Source organism: Pygocentrus nattereri, chromosome 1 (assembly GCF_015220715.1).
Source record: "Pygocentrus nattereri isolate fPygNat1 chromosome 1, fPygNat1.pri, whole genome shotgun sequence".
Lineage (NCBI taxonomy): Eukaryota > Metazoa > Chordata > Actinopteri > Characiformes > Serrasalmidae > Pygocentrus > Pygocentrus nattereri.
Window position 1 is genome coordinate 53496659 of NC_051211.1, and position 27443 is coordinate 53524101.

At 43.6% G+C, this 27443-nt stretch overlaps 1 protein-coding gene across 2 annotated transcripts; it reads left to right on the top strand.

Moving 5' to 3' along the window:
• The first annotated feature begins 311 nt into the window (after nucleotides 1–311).
• Nucleotides 312–27442, top strand: LOC108437959 (PARP1 binding protein). Of its 2 annotated transcripts, none has more exons than XM_017715413.2 (11): nucleotides 312–423; nucleotides 1236–1398; nucleotides 4521–4754; nucleotides 4875–4985; nucleotides 7392–7562; nucleotides 7678–7832; nucleotides 18401–18578; nucleotides 18953–19134; nucleotides 19324–19405; nucleotides 26034–26223; nucleotides 26849–27442. In XM_017715413.2, exons 2-11 carry the CDS (start codon nucleotides 1240–1242, stop codon nucleotides 27130–27132), a joined length of 1746 nt encoding a protein of 581 aa, XP_017570902.1. In that variant the 5' UTR covers nucleotides 312–423; nucleotides 1236–1239; the 3' UTR covers nucleotides 27133–27442. The 2 variants fall into 2 exon arrangements, with proteins under 2 accessions (XP_017570902.1, XP_037392436.1); XM_037536539.1 differs by lacking the exon at nucleotides 26849–27442 and adding an exon at nucleotides 26757–26785 and having other exon boundaries at nucleotides 313–423.
• The last annotated feature ends 1 nt before the right edge of the window (nucleotide 27443 follows it).

Sequence of the window (27443 nt, forward strand, 5' to 3'; positions counted from 1 at the left end):
GCTGGATATTTTTGGTTGGTGGGCTGTTCTCAGTCCAGCAGTGACGCTGAGGTGTTTAAAACCTCCAAGAGAATTTCTATTAAACAATTAAATTAATTAAAAAGTATTATACTAATAAAGGAACATCTTGTTTTATCCAGTCTTTACATCTCAAGGACTAAAATTTTGAAAACTCGGTGGCGTCCCCCTTTAGGCAAAGACGGCGCACACGCTTGAACAGCGGCCTCGCTGTGAGAGGGAGATGGGCGTGGCTACAATGGGAGCTTTAATCTGATTGGTTCGTTCGCGGGTTCCTGCAGATTTAAATTTTGAGACGGTGTTTGTGCTGAAGCAGCTGCTGACAGCGCCGGAGCGCAGAGGCTCGGTGTGTAGGCTTGTTAGGGTTGATATAAACTGCATAACATCCCTGAAATCCCACTGGTGGTAAGTTTTCCTGCAGCCAAACTCACGAAGACCGTTTGTCATTTTTTTACAAACCCCATCTGGCAACCCATTCCTGTCGTAACTGGAGATCTATGACTGGTACTTGATAACACGGTTCATTTTCTTTTCGACACAGTTTTGATCTTGTTACTCGTTAAAAGGTTCATTCCACTGATTTTTCAGAATGTCTGCATAATTCAGTGATTCAGAGTGATTTGGTGTGAAACGGTTGATTGTAGAGTCTCAGATGTCTTTACAGTGGTGGTGATAGGAACCAGGGGTCGCCATGAGTGCAACACAAATATAGTCATTTTATTTACTATCTAGAACCACCAGAGAACCTAGACATGTCTTCTGAGTTTTTATATTCCATGTTCACTACAATATAAAACTGGTTAACATGAAAAATTATGTTTTTTGGGGGGACTATTTTTCACCCTTAACGTATCCCTCCGCTAAGAGTAAATTCAAATTATTAGATTGAAATTAGTTTTAAGCCTAAACCTTAACTATCATAAAACTGCTGTGACACAGTGTCTCAGACGCCCGGCTTAATATTCATAGCCGTTTAGTGTAATAACTTTCTGTGAGGAGCTTTTGGACGTGGACGTCTGGTTCCTATCACCACCACTGTGAACTGTTCTGGCTCGGTAATTTTCTCTAGAACGGAGCGTTTCACACCAAACCGCCCTGAATGAGTCTGTTTACATCCCAACCATTTAATTATGCAGACATTTAGAAATATCAGTGGACTTGCCCTTTCAATATGCCCAGATTCTAACTTTTCTGATGGGTCACATTTGTAAACAAAGGACAATGGGAACAAAGAGGACCATGGAGGGAAGCCTGAAAACAGTGGTCAGAGTCTTCAGAAGAGAGTGTCACCGGCTTCTCGACTCTGAGAGGACCACTGTTCATGGGGCAGATGATATGCTGATGGTCCTACAGCTGGCCGCTGCTGAGGTCTGCAAACAGGTAACAGTAATAAATAACAAGGTGAATCTCCTGTGTTATCTTGTCACACTGAGACAGAACCATCGATATACTGTTAGTAGATTCGTGAATTTTGTGTCAAAATGCTTTGGTGTATTGTTCATACTCACAAACCAGCTCATACACAACCAGTCAATTCAGTAAGGCCACCTCCTTGTTTCTGCACTCTTTGTCCATTTTATCAGCTCCACTGACCTGATGATGATGATGATGATGATATACACATTTTATATATATCATGTTGCCCAGCCCCGCTGTGTCCACTCACTGTCCACTCTATTAGACACTCCTACCTTGTCGGTCCACCTTGTAGATGTAAAGTCAGAGGCGACAGCTCATCTGCTGCTGCACAGTTTGTGTTGGTCATCCTCTAGTCCTTCATCAGTGGTCACAGGACGCTGCTGGTTGGGGATTTTTGGTTGGTGGACTGTTCTCAGTCCAGCAGCAACACTGAGGTGTTTTAAACCTCCAGCAGCACTGCTGTGTCTGATCCACTCGTACCAGCGCAACACACACTAACACACCACCACCACCACGTCAGTGTTACTGCAGTGCTGAGAATGACCCACCACCCAAATAGTACCTGCTCTGTGAGGGTCCATGGGGGTCCTGACCACTGAAGAACAGGGTAACAGAGTATCAGAGAAACAGATGGACTACAGTCTGTAACTGTAGAACTACAGAGTGCAGCTATACAGTAAGTGGAGCTGATAAGCTGGACAGTGAGTGTAGAAACAAGGAGGTGGGTTTCATATATTGGCTGGTTGGTGTCGGTCTCATATAGTGCCCCCATCTCACTTGTATACAGCTGGCAATCAGAAGCCAATTGGTGTCTAACTAAGGTAGTGTGTTAAGAACCCAGGGATGGGTTACTGACCAGGGGGACTTCAGGCCACAAGGCCTGAGGTGGCTCACATATTTGGGTTAATCCAGTGAAGATGAACATTAGACAAATGAGATGCTGTGGTGTATGTGTGCAGATGACAAGGTGTGAATGAATGAATGAATGACTGACTGTATCTCTTCTCAGCCCCCTGAAGTTTTCTGTTATAATAGGCTACGTTCACATCACCAGGTTGAAGTGGCACAAATATTACAAATAATTTTTTATTTTTTTTAAAACCCTAATGGGACTCGGATCTGATGTTTTCAGACGCACAAATCTTTTCAAATCCGACCTGAGCCACTTTCATATGTGCTCCTAGATTGGATATGTATCCGATTTGTGGCCATGTGACGTTCGGATCGGAATTCATGTCCTTTTTTCCTCTGCGCCGTCATTCAGCGTTACCACGGCAACAGCGCTGAACAGACATTAAAGCCTGTAAACGGTGGAAACGCAGCTCATCTCACCTTTTCCTCCTCCGTCTGGCTCTAATAATGAAGCTGAGAGCTGATCAGAGTTAATGATCTTCTCAGAGAAGCTCGTTCTGCTCGTTAGTTTGTGCTGATGATGCAGTGATTCAGTCACGTGATGTCACTGAGCAGGAGGAGCTCATGAGGGTCCGTTCAGGAGCCGGTTCATCACATTAATGACAGATTTGAGTCACTGACCTAAACCAGTGTGAAGCATCGAGTCAGAGATCGGACCAGAGCAACGAGGCTCGTACTGTGAACGCAGCTGTAGTCTCATTGGATTTTGTCGCCGTTGAATTGGAACGTTTTAGATATTGTGTGATGGTGGTGTTGGTGTTGACCCTCCTGTGCATGGGCTACTCTTGCTTTTGCAGTACGACTTGGTTAGACTTCATGATGATTCAAGTTTGTTTTTAGACGTGCAACTCTGGCACAAACAGCTCGAACAGTTGCGATGTAGACATAATAGAATATTACATATGAATGAGGCTAATTTTGCTTGATTTGAAACAAAAGCGAAACTTGTGTTGCTCAAAGACACACAGATGAACATGTCGCTGCTGTCGGAAGGAAACCTTGTATCTCTGTTTTTGTCATGTTTTAGTTTTTGACATAATTTCAAGATGCCTGTTGCTCTTTACATTATATGTAAACTTCATGATGAATGAAGTTTGACCAAAAGAAACGGCCCGAAATGACTAGGAAAAGTTCTAGTTCCATTGACTTACATTAAAAGTGTGTGTGTGTGTGTGTGTAAGTGTAATTAGACTTGGAGGGGGGGGTGGGGGTCACTGAATGACTCTATTTTCTGTGTCTGACCGAGTTGGGTAACCTCTCGGATTGAACTAATGAGCTTTATTCATCAACCCTGAACCTTCTCGCAGGATCTCCTGCATTAGTACTGACTATAAATGGTCGATTCTTCTGAACTGAATGAAGCTCAGAACACATTTAACTGACTTGGACAGAAATTCCATTTTTCCCACATAACCCTTCCGAAACCTACCAAGTCGTGACCGTTTTGGTGGCGACTGTTTCATCTAATTTTGAGCATAACTCCGAACATTAGCCACTGCATGACTAGCAAACACGGCTCTGAACAGCTGTTTATTCAACTATAATATTTCTGTACAACACAGTTTAAAATGTGTGGTGTTGGTGACTAACGTACACTGAACTTTAGACTTTGGGACTCAAAAACAATGGGAACTAACTGCTCACCATGTGGCCCTGAGGGACCTGGATGCAGCCTCACTTCCAACTGTAAAATGCAGGGGTGTGGCTAAAATATGGCTCCGCCCACTGACTAAAACTGTCTCGATAGTGACGACATTGAAGAGCATTTAAAAAAAAAAAACAATGAATCTGTGATGAATCTAAATGTTTCAATTCTTTGCGAGAGAACAAGACATTTTAAAAAGAACAAGATTGGGGGGAAAAAATGTCTATAAATTTAGGGGGGTTAGGGTTTGGGGCAGCCGCTTCCTGATAGAAAGTACCCTATAAATGATGACTCTGTTTAATTTTAGTTTATTACTATCTCTATTAATGTCTTGGTTTTAAATGGAACATAACATAATCCCTGGTCTGAATGTGTCCCTTATTACCCGAAGGCTGTGGGATCCTGGAGATAAATGGGAGATTTTTTTTTTATTTTTTTTTTTTTATGTACAGCTGAACTGTAAAATTTTCCATTGCTTGGCCTGTAGTGTTCTTGCGTGTGATGCTTGTCTCTGCTTCTGCTCTAGGAAAGAGGAGACTTCAGTGTGGCTTTGAGCGACGTGCTGGTGGCTTGGAAATGCTTGCTTCTGGACAAGCTCCACCTGTCCCATGACGGCTCCCCCCTTTCAGAGAATTATGACCTCATCCGGAAAGAGTATGACAGCTTTTTGAAGCGCACCAACACGGTGGATCTGATCGACGTCTATAATATGTACAAGCAGTTGAGGCGCGATGAAGACCCAGAGGATTCCCTCACCGCAGTGAGTGCTGAGAGCAGTTCGTGGCGTCAGCAGGGGCCCCTGAGATTGGGTTCTGGCATTCATCTCAGCAGAGCATCATTTAACAAAATCTTTTATTCCTGGTATTGTTTTCGCACCTAGATGCAGCTGTTTGAGTTCCTGTATGGTAATGCTGAGGCCGTCGAAGTAACTGAGCTGACCCCTCCGTGTCCAGCCACTCCATCTAACAGAGCTCATCGCTGCAGCTCGCAGGTAGGCTTCAGTGCTGTTCACACACTGCGTATTCCACGTCATGCTGGAGTAGGAATATTGGGTCCAGTTCCACTTCTTCTTTTTACCCCTACCCCTTGTTTTCCTGAGTTACAGGGTAGTGGTTGAAATCTTCCCTCTGAAATGAGACCCTCTAATAAAAGAGCATCACTTCAGTGAGGGGGGTCAGTAGTAGTGGGCCCTTAAAGACGTAAATAAAAACATCATTAAACGTCATCAGTTTAAGACAACGTGGAGAACAGTGCAGGCAGCTAGTCAGAGATGGAGATGTTCCTCAGGGCTACCTTGTTCAGTGCAGGTCAAACTTTTTTGCTCCCTTTTGACATATGTGGACACGCCATACATATTCGGGTCTGCGTCGAAAAAGCTGAACCAGTCCAGCAAAACCCGTGGGTCTCGGTCCACTTCCAATCAATCAAGTCATTCAAACCTGTCATTAATGTGATGAACCGGCCTGAAATGACTCTCATGAGCTCCTCCTACTCAGTAACATCACGTGACTGAATCACTGCATCATCGGCACAAACTAACGAGCAGAACGAGCTTCGTTGAGAAGATCATTAACTCTGATCAGCTCTCAGCTTCATTATTAGAGCCAGACGGAGGAGAAAAAGGTGAGATGAGCTGCTTTTCCACCGTCTACGGGCTTTATCTTCTATTCGGCGCTGTTGCCATGGTAACGCTGAATGATGGCACACGCGCATTGGGGGGGGGAACACATGATTTCCGATCTGAGCGTCACATTAAGGTCACATGACCACGAATCAGATACTTATCCGATCTAGGACCACATATGAAAGTGGCTCAGGTCAGCCCTGAAAACATCAGATCCGAGTCACATCAGGGCAAAAAATCGGATTAGTGCCATTACCTGGTAATGTGAACGTAGTCGTATGATGAAGCAGATATCAAGTAAGGTTCATCATCACCAAAAGCCCCCTTTAGTTTAGTGAGGTTTACTTCAACTGAGGCACCAAAAACCCTCAAAACTAGAGACGCCTCAAGACCGAACAGTTACTCCTGTGGAAAAAAGGAAGAAAAGTTGACTAGTTTTTCTGTGGGCTGCTGTATAAACAGGTGGGCCTCGGCGTGGAAAAGGCTGAGAACCCCTGCTGTAGGGGGCGAAACTAAGTGCAAGAAAAATGGATACGAGCACCTTAAAGCTTGCGTATTGTGAATTAGTTAAAACGACGAAACACTCAGAGGAACATCTGCGATTGGTCCGTCGACACAGTAGACTCACGTGTTCCATATCCCTCCGTGGCATCTCTACTGCACAGGCTAATGTTGTGCTAAAGGTGGACAAATATATTGTTTAGCTCTGGCAGGTATTTCAGTTATTTGATACCAGAAGTCGATGACTTTGCAGCTCTCCTGGGAAAAATGGCCTTTAACTTTTCCTTTTTTCCTCTTTGCCGTTTCATTCTGAGGAGAGAATGGCTTGTTCAAATTGTTAATTGGCACGGTGTTGCACTGCAGAGGTGCCCCCCCCCCGTCTCCTGTTTCCCTGCTTGGCGATATTTCTCTCTCGCACACACTCTCTCACATATTTCCCAGTGAGCTCGCACACTCTAGTTCCCCCTCCAGGATCCTTCTCTCCCTTATTAACAGGAACATTAAATCATATCACTCAGATTTAAGAGAGAAATGTGATTTCAATTACCAAGCGGATGTTTTGAAAGTGCAGTACAATGTGAGCTGAGGCTGGGGCTCAGTCTTGCCCAGCCCCCCCCCCTAAAACCACCCCTCCTTCTTCTAGCTCCTGTCAGCCACAGATTTATGAGGGTAGATGCTGGATCTTGCTACTGTAAGTCTGAGGCTGAAGGTTATGAATTGGGCCTGTTAGAGGTGTTTAAGGCAAAAATAAGCTGCACAGCTCTTCTGTACACTGAAGACCTAATTCACTCGAACCGACACGGTCATAATACAGTGCCGATCGGGCATAAGATTCTGACCGCCTCCTTGTTTCTACGCTCACTGTCCACTTTATCAGCTCCACTTACTGTATAGCTGCACTCTGTAGTTCTGTACAGTTCTACTCTGCTGTGTCTGATCCACTCACCAGCACAACACACACTAACACCACCACCACCATGTCAGTGTCACTGCAGTGCTGAGAATGACCCACCACCCAAATAGTACCTGCTCTGTGAGGGTCCATGGGGGGTCCTGACCACTGAAGAACAGGGTAACAGAGTATCAGAGAAACAGATGGACTACAGTCTGTAACTGTAGAACTACAGAGTGCAGCTATACAGTAAGTGGAGCTGATAAAGTGGACAGTGAGTGTAGAAACAAGGAGGTGGTCAATGCAATTTCAGATTCTGCAGCAAACGATTGTGCATCCTTGGTTATTCACGCGTGTTTCCTGCATCTTTCTTTCCTCAGGTGCGGAGAGTGGTCAGGAGGGTCTTTTGCTCCTATTTAGGTTTGCTGGTGAACTCGAAGAACGACTTGGCCCTCGTGCACACGCTCAACGCGCCCAGCCGTTCACTGGGGCACAGAGCCTTTACTGACCTCAAACATGCAGCGCACGACAGCAGCACGTCCCTCTTCTTGGTAAATTCAAAATTTTTTCATCTACTTGTTTTTCCTTAAAGACAGTGCAGTGCATTCCTTCCAAAATCCCAAATCATGTTGACTTAATTGTTCTTGTCTTGTTTTTTTTTTTCAGGCAGTGACATCATTTGTCAGAGCCGTACAGCTGGGTGGGAAAGGTTATGCCCCCCCTCAGTCTGATCCCTTAAGGAAGCACATGAAGGGCCTGTCACAGTTTGTCCATTTCACAGACCAGTTGGAAGAGATATTGGGAGAATGCCCAGATTCCAGGTATGCCTGCATGACTCTAACCTGCTTTCAGTCATTGTCCTGTTTGTCTCTCCACCAGATGGAAATGATTAGTGATGTAAGTGAATGTGTTTAAAGTCCCCGTCCACTCGCTTTCATGACTTTCTTCTAACTGTTTATCTATAGTTTCTGTGAAGTTTTTGCTTCTATGAACAGGCAAAGAAAGATGTTTGTCTTAAGAGGTTGTTAATACTACTACTACTACTACTACTACTACTACTACTACTAATAATAATAATAATAAATAATAATATTTTATTTATTTATTTTTATACACAAACATGCACACGCACTCACTGGCCACTTTAATAGGTACACCAGAACTGCCTTAATTCTTCATGTCAGACTTTCAACAAGGTGTTGGAAACGTTCCTCAGAGATTCTGGTTGGTTATTTGAGTTCCTGTTGTCTTTCTATCATCTGGAACCAGTCTGCCCATTCTCCTCTGACCTCTCACATCAACAAGGCATTTTCGTCCACACAACTGACCGCTCACTGGATATTTCCTCTTTTTTGGACCGTTCTCTGTGAACACTAGAGATGGTTCTGCGTGAAAATCCCAGTAGATCAGCAGTTTCTGAAATACTCAGACCAGCCCGTCTGGCACCAACAACCACGCCACATTCAAAGCCCCTTAAATCCCCTTTCTCCCCCGTTCTGATGCTCGGTCTGCACTTCAGCAAGTTGTCTTGACCACCTCTTCATGCCTAAATGCAGTGAGTTGCGGCCGTGTGATTGGCTGATTAGCTATTTGTGTTAACAAGCAACTGAACAGGTGTACCTAATAAAGGTGTGTGTGTGTGTGTGTGTGTGTGTGTGTGTGTGTGTGTGTGTGTGTGTGTGTGTGTGTGTGTATAATGTGTAAATATATAATAAAATAAAATTCTTTTTTTTTTTTTTTTTTTTTTTTTTTTCTGGCATTTTTCTTCAGTTTGATTTTAAACTGGAGGGAACCAAATTTGGCTCAGGTGACATCAGATCTGCCAAAGTACCAATTAGTTAGCAATACCTGTACGCCAGTCACTCAAGTTCTTCTCTCTCACATAAAACAATGGGTCGTTTATGTTGCCAAGTAGACATCACCGTCAATCATTTTGCTTTCTGATGTCCACACTTCAATTAATATAGTGTAACAGTAGCTGTTCTCCAGTATAACACTAACACTTTTTCAGCTGTATTTTCTTTTACTATAAAAACTGCAAACATTTGAAACCACGTTGACTCCTTGTTAACCAAGACACCAATATGCCACAAATAAACAGATAAAACAATGTTCATTCAGCCCAGAACAAGCAAAGACTTGCATATTAAAGAAAATAAAACTCCAACTACACCAGGTTGTTGCTGAGTGAGCAGACAGCTGCACCAGAAAAACTCCTGACCACTGTGTTTACGGTGCCTTGCGAAAGTATTCAACCCCCTTAAGTCATCAGATTTGTCTGGATTATAACTTAGAATATGACCCATATAAAATATCAATGTTTAAGCAGTAGAACCTGAGAGGAAGTGTTTTATCGTGAAATATCATCCCGGCTCTGATCTGGTGGCTGTAGATCATCACAGCCGTGATGTTATAGTGATAACTCCCTCCTCGAGTGTCTCTACTGCTTTAATACAGCAGTTAAATAAATACAGTAAGAAATGAATAAACTGGCCGTGAACGCGGCGTTTAATATGTTTTAATGTTCAGCTCCTTCCTCCTAATTATAGCTCCTTAACGAGCAGCTTGGTGCTACATCAGAGTAATGAGCTCCGCCCACTCGCTGCTCAGCCGGCAGTTCGTTCTCCAGCTCCTTACGCTAAATTCCCAAACTGTCGTCACCACTGAGCAGCTTTTCTGGTTATTATTGGGTCAGTTTTATGGCTCAGTCTGATTTGGTCCGACTCTGAAGATCAGACACGTTTGGCGAATGGTGTTGGGTTCATTTCTGGCTGATTCCAGGTTGTTCCGCTGTTCTTCTGTCACAGCTGCCGACAGCTGCCAGTTTGGGAATTTAGTGTCAGCTCATCTTCAGGGTCTGACCAAATCGGCTGTCGGTCAAACGTGATCTTAAAGGTGTCCGTTTTCTATTTGTGTGCGAAGAAGTACAAACTCAAAGTCGTTACTTAGCAACAGCATCTTAACAGGATGGCCCGGTTATGGGTTTTGCGTAGCGTCTTTGTCCGCGGACTTCGCCCAACTGCCATGTGCACAATATGGTGGAGGAAGCCTCCACACAACGTCTGCTGCTGTTCATTTTCTCTGCATGTACATCATTGTTGGCTGAGGCCAGGCGAACGTTGTCTCTGCACAGAGTATGCCGAGGCCTTTACAGCTGATATTGGAGCAAAAGGTGGTTCTACCGAGTTCTGGTCAGAAGCGGCTGAATGTGTGTAATGACTTTGGACAATTACTTTAGGAGCACATTGGTTTGCGATTTGTTCCCACCAGGATTTCAATCTAGTGTCATGTGTAATGCAGACAAATCTGACTTAAGGGGACTGAATACTTTTGCAAGGCGCTGTAAGCACAAGTGTGAGAAATGAAACAAATGATGTGCAACATTTCAGGAGAGAAGATGCTTTGCAGCTGCTTTGGTCTCTTCTGTCTGATGTGGTTCAGTGTGGTCAGGGACACTGAGGGGCTTCAGAATTTCCGGTACATGTGCATGCCTGACTGAAAAGGGATTTGAGTTAGCACTGGACCGTGTTCACACATACTTAGCACTATCCGCCCAAGACGCATGTTAATGCCAGGTGTAAATGGGGCCTACAAGCTTTCGTGCTGCGCCAGAGCAGCTGCTCTGTCGTAATCAAGCAGTCTGCTAATTGTTTCTTTGCAGCTGGTTACATAATGTCATGGGTTTTGTCTGCTTCACCTCCTTTTGTGGTGGTTTAATTTGGTTTAAACGTCTCTATTTCAAATTTTCCTTTTGTTTTAATGAACTCGTTGCCCAAAGAATGCACACACCAGCACATCTTCTAAGCCGCTTCTCCTTCTGGGTCGCAGGGGGACAGGTCGCCAGTCCATCGCAGGGCAGACACAGATACATTCACACCCGCACTCAGATCTCGGGGCAATTTAGCATGGAAACCCACACGGACACAGAGAGAACCCTGGTCGCCCGGCCGGGGAATTGAACCCAGGCCCTCCTTGCCAAAAGAATAGCCATTACAAAGTAACCATGAGCATTAACAGCAATTGCTGAATCTGCTTATAAAGTATTTCTGCAGTCATTACAACACAAGGTTATTGGCTGTACATTATATAGTTCTATTCTTTCTTAACAAATGCTAAGATAATAACTAATAAACTAATAACCATAACTAATGTTCAAGAATGTGAATGCAGACATTTTGCTGCTTGTGAAATCTGGTCAAGGTGTTATTTATTCTGTTTTGCATTGCATTTTTTTAAATAAAAATCAAAGGAAGAGGTAAGAAACAAATTGTGGAGCACATCGGTCCGATAAAACGGGGCATTCACAATGTGCAGTGTCCTTGCAAGCTTTGAGATTGAAGCTTTGGTTGTGGTTGGCCTAGTACAGCCTTATGGTCGCAGGCCACTCACCCCGTGGGCATTTCTGTGATGTTTCTGTATAGACATGAGCAAAACCGACAAATCTCTCATTTAAACTCCCCCTGAGACGCACTCCACAGCTTCCTGCCATGCGCCAGTGCATCTGGTAGTGTCCTGAGTAAAGGTATCGTGTAATACAGGGAATCCAGACGTGACTGTTACTAGCTTCTCCATGTTTGAAAGGTATTTTTGTGTATAAGGTGCATGCGACATGCCAGTCTGCTGCTGAAATGTAGATGTGCTGCTGCCTGTATGGACTGTTCTACTGAATTAGTTCTGCAGTCCCACAGTTTAAAAAAAAAAAAAAAAAAAAAAAGGCTCAGCCCATTTTTTTTCAGGACTGAGCCAACCGTACTCAGGACCACAGATTGGTTCTCCAGCAGTATCGTGCTGCGTTATGTCAAACCCAAAAACAATCAGGCAAACAATTTAGCTCGGGTTATCCACACAGACGACAAAAGCCGTGCACGATTTTAAATCCATCATTCAATAAACATCAAAGCTTCAATCTGACACCAATTTCTAAGTGATGAATGGCGCTGCTAACCAGGAGAGAGTAGCTGTTCACAGAACAGGTTCGATTCTGACTTATCGGCTTTACTGATACAAACTTGGATGATAACGCCTCAAATCTGAGGAAGTGAAGTCGGGCGGCTGATACTAACTTGGCTTGGCTAAGTAGATCCAAACACCCCAGTGCAGGTTCGATTTGACGAACCGCTCTGTTATCGTAAGTATAGATAAATTTTATCAGCGAGAGCAAAGTCGACCGATCAGTGTTCCTGTTCAGTTTCTGCTCTGCCGTGTCGACAGTCGAACATCGAACAGTCGAACAACTTTCACTGCGACGCGACGCACATGCAGAACGGACAAACTTTCCGATAGGGAATGTAATCGGATACAGGAGTTTACAGATATTATTATTCTATGTTACGGGTTATTTACAGGGTTAACCACCTCGTTCAATTGGACAGACATTGTATTCCGAATGGCCTCAGTCAGACTAGACTATTCTGATGGATGTATTCCATTTCGATTGAGCTATTCGACGGGTTACTAATGGATTAGGCTGCATGTAAACGTGGCTAATGTGTCCCAAAGTCTGAAAACCAGTGTGGACCTTTTAAGAATCGTCACATTTTCTGTAGGTAAGTAAACTTTTGTGTTTTAATAAAGTAAATGATGATTTTCTGTGTGAAGATCTGTTCAAAGTGGTGTTTGTTGGTCATGTACTGGCTGCATTTTTGAGCTCAAAATAAGCTAAAATTGTCACTGCTGAAACATTTTGTTGAAGTTTGGATAGTGTTATGACTTATGGTGACAGAAATACATTTGTTTTTTTTATAAAATAAACGTGACCTAAGGTTTAGAGTCACTCCAAGCATAAAGATTGAAGTCGAAGACAGTTAAACGTTCGAAATGTGTTGTCAACTCTGGCTTTGAGCCACTTCAGTAGAATGATCCATATAGCTTCTGACATCAGCTTCTTGCCAAAGTCCTGTGGTCATGTTCAATCCTGAAGACATTCATCCGAAGACATTCATTCACTCCACTGCTACTGCAGCCTCTGTTTAACCTGTAGATAAAGCAGTATTGCTGCCATATTGTACGAGTGGAAGGATGCATTCCTAGACCTACTGACGTGTTGAGTTTCCATGCCGTTTCCTCAAAAATCACAGAAGTGGCCAGACGTGAACGTCCCCAGACAAATCTGATCTCCTCAAAAATAGAGATTTCATATCTATGGAATGTAGCTTTCATAAATTTTAGCACAACTGATAAAATCCTAGAGAGCAAACTTATGATTCCTTTGGAAGTTCATGAAACGCAGAACTCTTTCCGTTAGATAAGGCTTAGCTGCTAAACCTGAGTTGTACTCTTGCCTACCCGACTTCTATGAGAATTTCGGGACACATGCAGTATTCCACCTTTTGTGAGGTTTTAACCTTCTTAACTCCTCGGGACCACCGGTGGGTCCAAAATGCACCTCATGTTCTTCATAACTTTCATATTCCATAAGCTCCATTCAGAAGCTGGGCGTCGTGTGAGGCTGTAGCTCTTCTCTCCAGTCTAATAGACGGTGATGTCATTTTAAACCCTTATAATAAAAGAAGCTGAACTCAGTTTGTTTTTCTACTGAAAGTCGACCCGTTTTTCCCCAAATCTGGGCTCTAAACTATAAACAGACGGCGTCTCTTCAGTGATCTGCTCTGGAAACATCACTTTTAGAGAACAACACAGAGCGTCAGAGATTTTTGGCCTTCAGCAGTAAATTGTAAGGATATAGTGACATGTGGAGATCATAAAACAGTCATTTGAGGGGCTTTTACCAAAAAACATTGACCTTTTTATTTCATGCAGTTACAGAAGTTTGCCATCATGATTTGGTCTTGTGAATTCAGATGGACAAACCAAAATAAATATACCCTGTAGAATAAGAGGTTAATTTAATGCCTGTTTCTCAATATCTGAGGCCGAAAAATGACCGCTGCTTACTCAGTGTCATTGTTTAACCTTCGTACACATTCTTACATTTGATTATGGTTTTCAATTCTGAGGCCAAAGTGAAATTTGGTTTGATGTTTTGTGTTTAAAATGTCTTGACGAAACAGAGCTGTAATTATACACTAGGCAGATTAGTTTGGCTCAAATACGTTCTCAAACAGCACTTTAATGACTCCGGTGTCGGCCCCAAAAATCCCACCCCCTACAATGTCAAAGTGACCAGAAAAAAGCCCAGTCATTTGAGCATGGTTGCATGCTGAGTATAACAGCTGCCCCCTCCCCGCCCACTCCACTCCTGAAATGCACCCAAATGCCTTGATTTAATCATTGACAGTTGTTTCCACAAAAGACAGTAAATCTTCCAGAGAGACTGAAGTGTGTTGGTGAATTTTAGAATTACTGTATTTTCAGTTCTATATTAAAACCTGCCCTGCGATGGACTGGCGACCTGGATGGATGGATGGATGGATGGATGGATGGATGGATGGATGGATGGATGGATGGATGGATGGATGGATGGATGGATGGATGGATGGATGGATATTAAAACCTTTTAATGCCAGCATCATGGAAGCAGAGGGAGGAGCAAAAATGGAGTTTGTGTAATTGAAAGGAAAGTGTGGACTCAAGTATAATGGAGATTATGGACCATGAAGGAAGTGCAATAGGAGGTGCTTTCAATGGACCAGATGGAAATCATTGTTTTTCCCAAGTTCCTATTTGAGTATGGCAATTTTGCTCTTGGCACCGCTTGGACCCCAGGAAAAAAAAATATGGGAATCCACTGGTGCTGCTTTCTCAGGGTGGGTAGCAGAGGTGTTCCCCAAGGATCTCTTCAAGGTCCACTTTTATTAATCTATTTTCTTCCTTTTGGTTTGGATCAGTTATCATGGCCTTCAGTTCCATGTTCACACACAAACTTTCTGCTCCTTTCTCACCACCTACCTCATTCAACCCCCTTGCAACTTAAGTCGATCAGATCTGCCGCTTAAGTTGCGAGGGGGTTGAATAAGGTAGGTGAGGTTGTATTCAAAAAGGAACATGGGGAACTGAAGGCCATGTTAACTGATCCAAACCAAAAGGAAGAAAGTAGATAAATAAAAGGGGGCCTAGAACAGATCTTTGGGGAACACCACTCCTACCCGCCCAGAGAAAGCAGCACCAGTTATGCTCTTTTAATGGCTTTTTCCTGTCCAGCACAGTATGGTTACTAATTCTTATTCTTAACTAAATATGAAACCCATTTCCTATCGCATAACAGAACTAAAGTTCTCAATAGTTTGTGTTGTCGTCCGGTTTCTCATGCAAATATGGATTCAACAGGCTCCGATCTGCCTGATTGATTTTATAATAGTGAATGCTGGATAAAGACTTTTTCTAGTGCTTATTATAGCTCACCGTTCTCTGCAGTACTAGTTTGCAGACACGGTTAGGGCTGAGGTTCCGTTTAAGCCTTTAAGGACAGTTTTGTGAGAATTTGCAAGTGTTGATGGGTTCCCACTTCTATGCACATAAGCCACCACTGGTCTTGAATCACGGACCTGGATTTGAGTAGATGTATTTCAGAGGTTTAATGATCTGATCCGTTGCAAGTTTCATGAGAGTGAAGTAAAGCTGATCAAGACCAGATGGTTTTCTGGGATCGATATTTCACTGGCTTTTAACACACCATCATGGAGAACAGGAGTAAAACGGAGTCAGCAGTTGTTAAGTGAGAACTTAACATCAACTGACATCATTAAAGGAGGTCCAGAGGGCCTGAACTGCTTGTTGAAATGATTGATTTCCAGTCCTGTTTTATGGTAAGATGGGAATCTGTCGAATCTTGTCTTGGAGAAAGAAATTAGTGTTTCACAGTGATGGAGACAGAACATGTTGCCAGTGTGTTGCACAAATGCTTCTGAACAGGCTCTAGTGGTCTTTTCTCAACAGGTTTAGCACATTTTGAGGAGTGAAAGTAGCCTGTTGAAACACCTTCTTAACACCTGTCGTTCTTGCTTTCACACCACCAGTGTTTCTTATATGAATCCGTTCTCTGATAACCATAGATGGACAGCTATGGACCATGTTCTTCACATTTACTGGAAAGCGGCTCTCTCCTCAAAGTTCAATTCGTGGATGGTTAAAGCTCTTGAGATTCCATCGTCCGAGTGTCCTGACGCAATTCCTTCGCCTTGTCCTCTGTTCTCAGCTGTAGATCGCAGACATGTGGGTCCAAAAGCCCTGGAGGCCCTCACCTGACCCTCACCTGACTCCAACTCTGTCCCTCACCCCAGAAGATGGTGATAACTCAAGCCTTTGATTTCCTGCGCAGATTTTGATCTTATCGCCCAGAGAAGCCCCTTCTACACTTCCCTTATCCAAATACACCTGCGCTATCTATCTGCAGATCTATTTTTCTCTTCCCTCAAAAGCAGCCACTAATGACGTCTACGTCAGTATTAATGATATGGGTTGAATTGCTCAAGCATGTTTATCTGTGCAACATCAAAGCCCATTGTTCTGAAAAGCAGAAAAGGCCTTCCGTGGGTTGATTGCTGAAAGCTGATCAAACATCATACATCGAAATATTTTCCTTGATTGCTCTCACTTCAAAAACTTTACAAACTGGTGCTTTCCCCAAACGTTTGGCACCACAACACATAGCGGAGTGGACCATCGATTGGCTCGCGAAGGCCTAAAGATAATTTCCTCTGGTGCATCAGAGATGCAAGTGCCTTGAACCTGCTATGGGGCTTCTCCCGAACGATAGTGCTTTTTAGTTCTGAACCAAAAGGGTTCTTTCATCAGGCTGCGACCCTCCTAGATGCCCCCCCCCCGCACCTTGTGGAGTACTGTGTTACCACACACAAACACCTCTTAATGCGAGATCAGTGCCTCTTGTACAACTAACATCTGTTTTCCCAGATGATTCTGTTACTGTAATTCCCTCACACGAAAGCTGGGTCAGGGATTCGGGCCGGATCCCTTCCCGACTTCGCCCCCACTGTTTACATTCGCTAAGGTCCACACAGGCGTGTGCGCATACACGGATAGATGCTTAGAGCAGTGATGTGCAGCTTTGTGATGGTGGTGGTCTGTCAATAACTCCTCTTTGACTGGACTTTCACTGTTGGGGTTGGTTTTTTGTTTTTGCTTTTTTCCTTTTCTTTTTCCCCTCTTTCTCCTTCAGTCTGTGAACTGATTGACCTCCGCTGAAGCACACAGCTTTGGTCGTGTTTTTTGTTTTGTTTTATTTAAAGAATTTTTAATTTTATTTAGAGGTTTTTACTCCAGAACTGATAATATCACACTTTTTTTTTTAAATGTAGAGTACTGTGTGAAAGTTTTAGGCATCTAAGCAATTTTTTTATTTTTTATTTTTTTAACCAGTTGACCTCAGCAGTGAGTTCATCACAATATACATTAGGATAAAGTCATATTCATAATTAAAATAAACAGAAAAACAATAAAAAGTAACAAGAATTTCTCGGGTCCATATTTTTCCTGGACACCTTCACAGCCGCCACAGAGACTCGTTAATATCATCAATTACATCATGAGCTCAATTTACTGAGCACTGATTGGTCAAACCAGGAGCTGCTTTTTAACTACATATAATACTGGGCTTCCTCGAGGAGGAGAGGCTTGGAGATGGGTGAACACACTAATATGCAGAAAATCGTATACATATGTACATCTGTGTATGTGCATATACACTCCCTCGCCGGTTTATTAGGTACACCTAGTGCTAGTAAAAGGTTGGACCCCCTTTTGCCTTCAGAACTGCCTTAATTCTTTGTGTCACACCTTCAACAAGGTGTTGGAAACGTTCCTCAGAGATTCTGGTTGGTTATTTGAGTTCCTGTTGTCTTTCCATCATCTGGAACCAGTCTGCCCATTCTCCTCTGACCTCTCACATCAACAAGGCATTTTCGTCCACACAACTGACCGCTCGCTGGATATTTCCTCTTTTTCGGACCGTTCTCTGTGAACCCTAGAGATGGTTGTGCGTGAAAATCCCAGCAGATCAGCAGTTTCTGAAATACTCAGACCAGCCCGTCTGGCACCAACAACCACGCCACGTTCAAAGTCCCTTAAATCCCCTTTCTCCTCCGTTCTGATGCTCGGTCTGCAGTTCAGCAAGTCGTCTTGACCACCTCTACATGCCTAAATTTTGAGAGAGTTGCGGCCGTGTGATTGGCTGATATTTGTGTTACCAAGCAACTGAAAAGGTGTACCTAATAAAGTGGTGTGTGTGTGTGTGGTTTATTCTTTATGCTCTTTTACCACGTGAAAAGTAAACCGTGGTTATCATCATGCGACCTGCTTAATTCTTTATTTTAAGCTAGATTTGTCACGAAATCTTAAAGATGTGGTTCGTCTGTACCCCCTCCTCCCCCTCCCATCCCCCCGTGCCGATTCCGATAGTAGTTATTGGAATTGTGCTGTTTCTAGTTTTCGTTTCTTTTGGGACTAATAAAAATTCTCCTCTGTTCCCTCCTAGTGTTGCCGGGTGCAGGATCATGTCCGGCATCAGGGCAGCTCTCCTGAAGGGCCTCAGTAATGGAGATCCGGTGTACGCGGCTGCAGAAGATACCGTGAAGCAGCTCAAAGAGAGAATCGGTCAAATCCACACCACTCTGAAAGAGTCTGCTTCCAGCACAGGGATCAGTCCAGCCAGGGTAGAGTTGAATGAATCTGTACTCAAACATGAAATCTTAATCATTTTTATTTTAGTATAAATATTGAGTATTTCTCAATTTAAAACACTTTTATAGCAACCTTATTAAATTTTTTATTTTATTTTTTTTTTTCTTTCAAGAAATTATACCTGAAACAAGTAGGGTAACACAATTTCAATAGATAAAGTAAAAAGACACATAAAAAAAAAAAGTCTGATGTATCTTATGTTCTTACAGTAACCTCAAAATGAGAAATATTACATTTTGGCCAGTTTTAAAATATTTAACTTGCCAATATATCGCTTTTTGCAGTCTACCATACGCATGTCCATTCTTTTCTGGTTGAATAATGTGTAAACTAATTATCATTTCAGCCCAAAGCTTATGCCATTAATCATGCCACTGCCTACGGGGGCAGAGAGAGTGTGAAGCTGCTCTTGACTCTGCTGGATGAAGAGGCACTAGCGCCGCCCTGCAGGAATAAGGCAGAACTGCTCACTGAAGATCAGACAGTTCTTAATGGGACTGAAGGAGTGTGTCTTCTGTTCCTGTACAAGTAAGTTCTGCCAGTGTAAATCATTCATGGTCACTTCTTGACCGTAGCACTTCTTGACTGAACTTTTTCCGATTATTGTTGCCACATTTTAGTTTTACATCACTTGTTGTTCTGCCAATTGTCACACTAGATGTTGTCTTGTTTTGTCTATTCGTGGGCTTCTGCTTTCTTTCATATAAATGCCTCCAGATCTCCAGAGGCTCCCTCAGGACTCTCTCCGCAGCCCTTACAAAACCGTGTCCAGAGCCAACAAGGACATGTGAAGCCTAAGGTAATGAATCTTTATGCTTGTGCCTGAAAACCGAGTCCTAATTGTTATGATAGCTGGTCTTTCATTTCAGTAGGTTGTGCTTGTGGACTTGAGGGCTGCAAGTTCAAACTAGAGTGCTACATTTATTGGCTGTTTATATGGGCAAAAGTATTGGGACATGCCTATTAATTATTGAGTTCAGGTGTTTCATTGTTTCATTACCACAGGTGTACAAAATCAAGCAGCTTGGCTTTACAAGTATTTGAAAGTATAAGTCGTTTAAAGAGCTCACTGGATTTGAGCGTAGTGGTGGATGAAGTATGCAAACCATCTGCTCGAGTTAAAGCAGAGACACCATGTAAAATATTCCTGCAGTAAAAGTAGAAGTTCCTCCCTTTAGACCTCCACTTGAGTAAAAGTACTAAAGTATTTACCTTCAAATGTACTTAAGTATAAAGTAAAAGTACTAAAAGAGTAATTCTGGCTCTGATGTCCTGTTATCATTTTTATAACCAGACTGGCTTCATGAACTCATTTCAGGTGAAAGTCCTCCAGCGTCTCTCTTGGTAAACCAGCCTTTTAATAGAACGTCATTAATTAGTGACGCTGACGTCTATTAAAATGATCAGAAGCACAAAACACTGAAGGTAAACAGGTTCCATCAGGGAGAACCGAGTGGCTCTGAAATCACTTTTTACACACAAGCAAAGTTTCAGTTTCAGATTTATTTACAACTTAGTTCCAAGTTTAAGTTGAATAAAAACTGGCTTTAAACTCAGGATCACAGATGAGCTCCTTTACTATGTTGATCTGTAGGCCTCTGTTCATAAACATAAACCAGCCCAAACTCATTTACTATAAAATGAAATGGTGTTTGTAGAAATTCAGAAAAAAGCCGCGTCAGTCTCGACTGCATATGTGGACATATTTCTATATTGTGCTCTATTTACACAAAGTTAGGTTAGTTCATCATTTATGTTGAACAGACTCTCCCAAAGTTTTACGCTGCTGCGCTGACGTTGAACCGCGTGCTGCACTGGGTCGGTATGACCAACAGGTCAAAACCAGCTCTGAACAAAGTGACCGCTGGGCCCTGATTGGTGCTCTAATGCTACATACATGCAAGGGAAATGTCACTTCTGCTCACTTAAATGATGTCACATTAAAAAGTCCACTGTTACACTTTTACACTACTATACACCCACACCAACTACTCAAGCTGCAGCCTAAAGCTGCCAAAACCTCTAAACTAACACATTTGATGAAGCTAACTGGTTTGCATGAGGATTTTTGCTGAGGCCAGTCCTATGATGTAAATTCAGTGCACAGACGTGTTCAAAGGATCCGGTGATGTTTGGAGGAAACCTGTCAGGTTTGGAACAATTTAAGTTTACCGCAGGACACAACAGCAACACTTTCATGTTTTTAGCTGAAATGATGAAGCTCCTTGAATTTGAACAAGTACATTGCTCCAGGACCAACACAAGTGCAAAAGCATAAAATTATAGGCAGTGCAGGCAGTGCAGTGTAATAAATATGAAAAAATTAAAGAAATACAAAACAGAACCCGGGCAGTACACGGTACTGAGAATGTGGCTTGTACAGTGTAGTGGGTAACACCTGCCTTCTATACTGTAGGCTGGGGTTCAATCCCCTGCCTGTACAAACACCCTACACTATACCAATAAGAGTCCTTGGGCTAGACTCCTAACACCACCTTCACCTACCTGTATAAAATGATCAAACTGGAAGTTGCCCCGGGTAAGAGCATCTGCCAAATGGAAATATGTGGAGTTGAGCAAAGGAGGATGTGACGTACTATGACCCATACAGCAGATTAACAGGGTATGTGTGTATGTATCATACCGACATAGCGGTCACTAAGGTTGCGGCCAGAACAACAACCGTACCCGATACCGTACTCTAGCAGTTTTTATAGAAGTCAAATTAGCAAAATGCAATAAGTCAGATGTATAGTTATATCAAGAGAAGTATTTCAGTGAAATCCAATAATATTTTAGATTTAAATACCAGGTCACGCATATAAGCTGGAGCCGCAAAAAGTGGAGAGTGAGATGACGTCTGTGTAGATGTCCTTCAGCTCAGTCCATGGGAGTTGAGGAATCTGATGTGCAATCTGGCTGTGAGGGCCTGAAAAAAAGAAACTTGTGGGCATGATGCCTGCTGCAGAATGATGGCTAGACTTTGGATGTCAGTGGAAAGAGCGATAGAGTGGGCTCCACTTAAACAAGTAAATAAACCCTATGGTTCTCCTAGTAAAACCAATCTTAATCAAGAGAACCAAAATAAGAACGTTTGGGAACTAACATTGTATTTGACAGTTTACTGTTGACAGCCAAGGATCGATTCTGTTTAGAGGTGGACAATATGGCAAAAAAACATCACAATACTTGACGTTTTTACAATATAATATGCATCACATTACATTTTGTGAGGTTTAACAAGCTGTAACAGGCACAATACCACACCTAGCAGTACGGTAATTTAGTTTTTTTTATAATTTAACATTCGGTGCTGCACTACATCCAGTTTAACAGGACTAGTTTGGCTCTCTTCGACTCAAGTTATTGAGATTTGGACTAGGGGAAAATCCTTAGACGACTACACTACTTGGGAGGTCTTGTGGGAGCACTGAGAACATCCACAGTATGCTCAGAAAAGTTTGTGATGACTATATTTGTAATTGCTTATGCTTATCCGTCAGCAGAGCACTGTATAATTCAGTTTTCAATGTAAAATTTGGTATTGGCCACAATTCTCTATCGATCAGGCCCTACGTTATACCATGGGACCTACTAGGATGCCCCAAAGCTGCAATATCTCGGTTTGCTTCTGAATAGTCCACATTGTTCTCAACATGGTTGTATTGTCATACCCCAAACTCCCGATTTAAAGAAGCCTGAGCAGGCCGACTTTTTCTTTTCTCTCTCTTTTCAAACCGTATAACTTCTCAGGTTTTCGCTTTAGCTGGTTTTTGTGAAGTATCAACGTTATATCTTCTACCAGTCGAGTGGTTCTCGTTCACTCTGCGGCCTTGTAAGTTTTTACTGTTGACTTATAAAACTATAGAAAGGAATAAAACCTTCAGTCCAGGACTACAGGCCACTAAAAGCAGCCTGTTCCAAAACAAAACCTGGAAGAGGCCGGAGAAAGCTTCCGCATTTCCCACCACGGCAAACGGTGGCCGTTTTTTAGATCTGAGGAACGGGTATTTCTGTCGAGAGGAGATAAAACTGCATCGAGCCTCTGCAAGCATGCATGCTAAATGCATTTTGGAAAATGGTTTCTTTATTTGATTGCAATAGCAGATGTCACTTTAGCTCCCTCTACTCTGGCCGCCTTCCTGTGAGTGCGCAGTAATGGTCCCTGGGTAGCTCACCGCTTCCTGAACTCGGCTGGCGGAAGCTTTTCCGCATCCATTTCACTTTGAAGCCGCCGTATCGGTCGCGTAACTCGACTAACAAGGGGGGAAACTTGAAAGGTTATTGTTTCCTGTTGTCTGCAGAACGACTTTATCCCGCCGCCCTCCCCAACCAGCTTCTTCCCAGGCTGACGTCAACTGGCACACAGGGAGTGATGCAGAAGTCTCTGCCGGGCTTAGGACACAGCCTTTTTCGCTTTTGATGAGCAACACGTCAAATCCACCCGTTTAGATTGCGGACTGCATGAGTTGTTTCTTAATCTATATAAACGTGCATGCATATTTGTACGTTTGCGTGTGTGTTTATTGCATAACAGGTGTGCGGTTGGGCGAGCCCGAAAGAGCAAAACGGACAAGCACAGTTGCACCTCATTGCATATTTCTGATTTATCTGAATGATTCAGTACAGCACGTTCTGATAAACCCGCACTCACATCCCATAGGCAGGGGGTAATTGCTATCACCTGCTGGTCTCGAGCCTCATCAGTCTTCTCTCACTGCTGCTTTGAAATCCTTTCCTGCCCTCGTTTTGCCCCCCAGCTCACCTGGTCCAAAGAGGTTATACAGGGACAGGCACTGGATGCACTCAGGCATCTTTTTTTTTTCGCAGCCCTCCCAGCTGGGGATTAAAAGTGAGTTTGCATGCTGCCATATTTAGCTGCCATCATCTTTTTCAGGATGCTCTCCATTAGCATGCAACCGGGGCAGTCTGGCCTGCTGCTTTAAGCCTCTGTGTCTGAGGGGTTGCTGTTGTTTTAGGTGTTCTTTTGAGAAAGTGCTTTGAAAAGGCTTTGATCTGCCGCCCCTTCCTTCTTTCACTCTTCCAATCCCACCCAACGTTTTTTTTTTTTTTTTTTTTAAATCATTATTATTTTTTTTTTTATTCTGAATTCCACTCCATTTATTGCAGCCCCTTGGCCCAGAGGGGGGAGAAACTCTGGAATCCCGCTAATCCCAAGCAGGCGTGGATCAAACGAGCGGATCAGCACTTCTCCGAGGCCCTCGAGACCTCTAGGCCTCGTTGAGGTTTCATGAGCAGCTCGTTCTTCCACTTCTGCACCCCTTGCCAGCCACCGGTCTTCAGCGCCTCGGTTTGTCAGAGCCCGCGTACCTGCATGGTTTCGTCAGAGCCTGTTTGCACTTGGCCACTTCATGTGTCTTTGGCTGATGTGATCGCCGGCGAGTCATTAAAAAACCAAAAGTAAAGGCAGCCCAGAAGAACTGGCGCAAGATCGCTCGGACCACCTCAGCATCAACATAACAGATATTTTTCATTAAATGTGCTGGAGTAGAACCCTCTTCTGGTTATCTTCTCATGTTCCTGCAGCAATGTCATCTGTGAATTTTCACAGCTGTCTGTTTTTCCAGATTCACCCTGAAGACTATTCTTTGTTCCATAAAAATAACTTTTTTTTCACCATATTTTTTTTTAAATGCCGAATTGTGTGTACAAGTCTAAAAATTGTCCTTTATTGTTTTCAAAACTCTTGACAGCTGTAATGAAGAATATTTATAACTTGCAGCCGAAAGCTGCATGTTAAATAAATTCCCATGGTGGGAATTTAATGCTTAATATGTTGGAGAGAATACATTCTCTTACTCATTTAAATTAAAATTGTGTTGTATAAATAATTCTATTTCATTAAAAATGCACGGTCATGTAAATGCATTTGAACCTAAAATTCTAGGACTCTCTGAATTATTAGCAATTAAGGAATTCGCTGGTTTGTTGGGTGGTGGTGGTTGTGGGTGGGTGTTATTGGTGGGTGGTGGTGGTTGTGGGTGTTATTGGTGGTTGGTGGTGGTTGTGGGTGGGTGTTGCTGGTGGTTGTTAGGTGGTGGTTGGTGATAGTCGTGGGTGTTGGTTGGTAATGGTCGTGGGTGTTGGGTGATGGTGATGATAGTCGTGGGTGGTGGTGGTTGTGGCTGGGTGTTAGTGGTTGTTGGTGGTGGGTGTTGCTGGTGGTTGTTAGGTGAAGGTGTTAATTGGTGATAGTCGTGGGTGGTGGTTGGTGATGGTCGTGGGTGTTGGGGGGGGGGGTGGTGATGATGATGATGATGATGATGGTCGTGGTTGGTGATGGTTGCTGGTGGTGCTGGTTGTGGTGGAGGTGGTTGTTGTTGCAGTGGTGTACTCAACATTGAATTTGGCAGATGTTCAAGTAACGTACTTCAGTGTGTTGCAGTTTTACAGTGAGTCTGTTGGTCATCTGCCAAGTTTGTCAGGCGAGGTCTAGTTGCTTATCACAGCCACATTCTCACTTCACAGGATGCGTTTATAGTTTGGGCCGTTCACTACATCAGCTGGTGATAGGGCCCTACAGTGGGTAGCGCTGTTGCCTCACGGCAAGAAGGGCCTGGGTTCAGTTGGGTGACCGGGGACCTTTCTCTGGGGGTTTGCAGTTTCTCCCTGTGTCTGCATGGGTTGCCTCCCACAGTCCAAACCGTGTGTGTGTGTGTGTGTGTGTGTGTGTGTGTGTGTGTGTGTGTGTGTGTGTGTGTGTGTGTGTGTGTGTGTGTGTGTGTGTGTGTGTGTGTGTGTGTGTGTGTGTGTGTGTGTGTGTGTGTGTGTGTGTGTGTGCCCTGTGATGGACTTGCGACCTGTCCAGTGTAAACATGCACTGTTTAAAAGTTTGAGAAATGCTCATCCAACATTGCTGCTGAAATGAAGGGTATTAATAGGGAGTTTGCCCTCCTTTGTGGCAGTAGCAGCCTCTACTCTACTGGGAAGGCTTTACGCTTGAGGATCTGATTGCATTCAGCCACAAGAGCATTAGTGAGGTCAGGTACCAAGTTTCTGGGTCACAAACAGCACTCCAGCTCATCCCAAAGGTACAGAATGAAGCGAAGTCACTTCAGCGAATGCAGATCCACAGCTCCACAGCTGCTGTTCAGTTTTGGTTGTGAAATTATTCTCAGCAATAAACAGCTGCATACGGCAGTTCTTCTCACTTCTTTACACAGGAGACGCTGTAATAAGTTTCTCCTTTTAGTTTTTATGAAAGGCATGACTGCACAGAACAGAATCTCCATGGCATCTTCTCTGGAGAGCCCCATTTTCTTGGGAAAAGCAGTACTGGTGCATATTTCTAGTGGCCAGGTCTAAAGGAATTGTTGATCAATTTTATCTGGATGTTCTCTAGAAATGTGGCACAAAATGACCCATTTGAAGGCTGTCACTCAAAATGACCAATTTTGTTCTTCCAGGCAAGGGAAAGAGTCATCCGATCCCAATTTGCCTGCACCTACCAGGACGATGGGCTGCCCCTGAACCGCATCCTAGAGTTTCCCAGCTCCAGTCAGCTTCCCACCTGTGTGCACCCTGCTCCCAAACGCACAAGCCCTTCACCTGTTATTGCTCCTCCTGAGGAAGAGCCTGAAACTACAAGCACATTCGGTAAGCTCCCAAGCACTGCCTCCAACTTCAAGATGAAAACAAGCTCTAAAATGGCCTGCTTGCATGTTTTATGGCTGTTATACACACAAATACACACATAAGGGAATGCTTCAAGTCCCTCTGACGGCACACTGTCGGAATGATGCCCAGGTCCACCTCCTGAGCCTGTGAGCCAGGGCCTCGAGTTCTGCCCAATCCCTGCTTGGGGACTGGTACTTAAGATCAACCTTTTAAAACAATTCCCTGAACTATAAAACCTGGCCGGCCCCTCGTCTGTAGTAAAAAACCCTAAGAACAAACTCGCACATGGGGTCTCGCTCTCTCTCGCTCTCTCTCGCTCTCTCGTTCTCTCACTCTCTCGCTCTGTGTGTGAAATCAGGCTGTGGTCCACCACATTACATGACAAATGTTCAGCTTCAACCTTGTAAAATAAACACGCTGCCTGTTAAACTGCAGGCTAACGTCAGCAATTTCATCATAACTTCAGTCTCTTCTTTCACCCTCCTCCTTCTTGTCCATTTTTCTTTGTTCAGTCTGATTCCCAAACTTTTTTTCTCTCCTCCCCCCCCCCCCCCACCCCCCCCCCCCCCCCCCCTCCTCTTTGTCCCTTATTCATGTTCTTCAGTGGAAGTGGATCCAGGGGCTGCGAGTTCAGCCCTGGTGCAGCGAAGCGGCAACTCCTGTGTACGAACAGGTGGACCTGCACGGCTCCAAACGGTCACCAAGACCTCCAAAAGGAAACTGGCCAGCAAAGACTGCGTGGAACAAGGAAGCGAGGAGAACCAGCCGCCCCAAAAGAGACCCCCTGCCAAAGCCTCCAACCCTGGGCCGGCGAAGAAGAGCAGCAAAGCTGCTGGCAAGAAGCTCATTGCAGGTCAAGGCAAGCTCACGAGCTTTTTCAGACTGTGATTTAAAGCTTATCTGTGGCGCCTCATCAGCAGATCACAGCGTGTTATTTATTGCCATTTCACTGGTCTAAATGCATTTAAAGTGGAGCGAGCCAAATATGTGTAATCATGTCCCTTGACATGGATTTGCAACACTTTAGATGAGTGCATAAGATTTTTTATTTATTTTTTTTTTTGACCACATTTTTACAGATTTTACTACTGTCTGATTTAACCCCCGTGGAAACATTTTCTGTTTACACAGTGCGTTGAACATCTTTGTGGGCTTTTATAATGTCCATCAATCATATTGCAATAAAGTTACCAACAAAG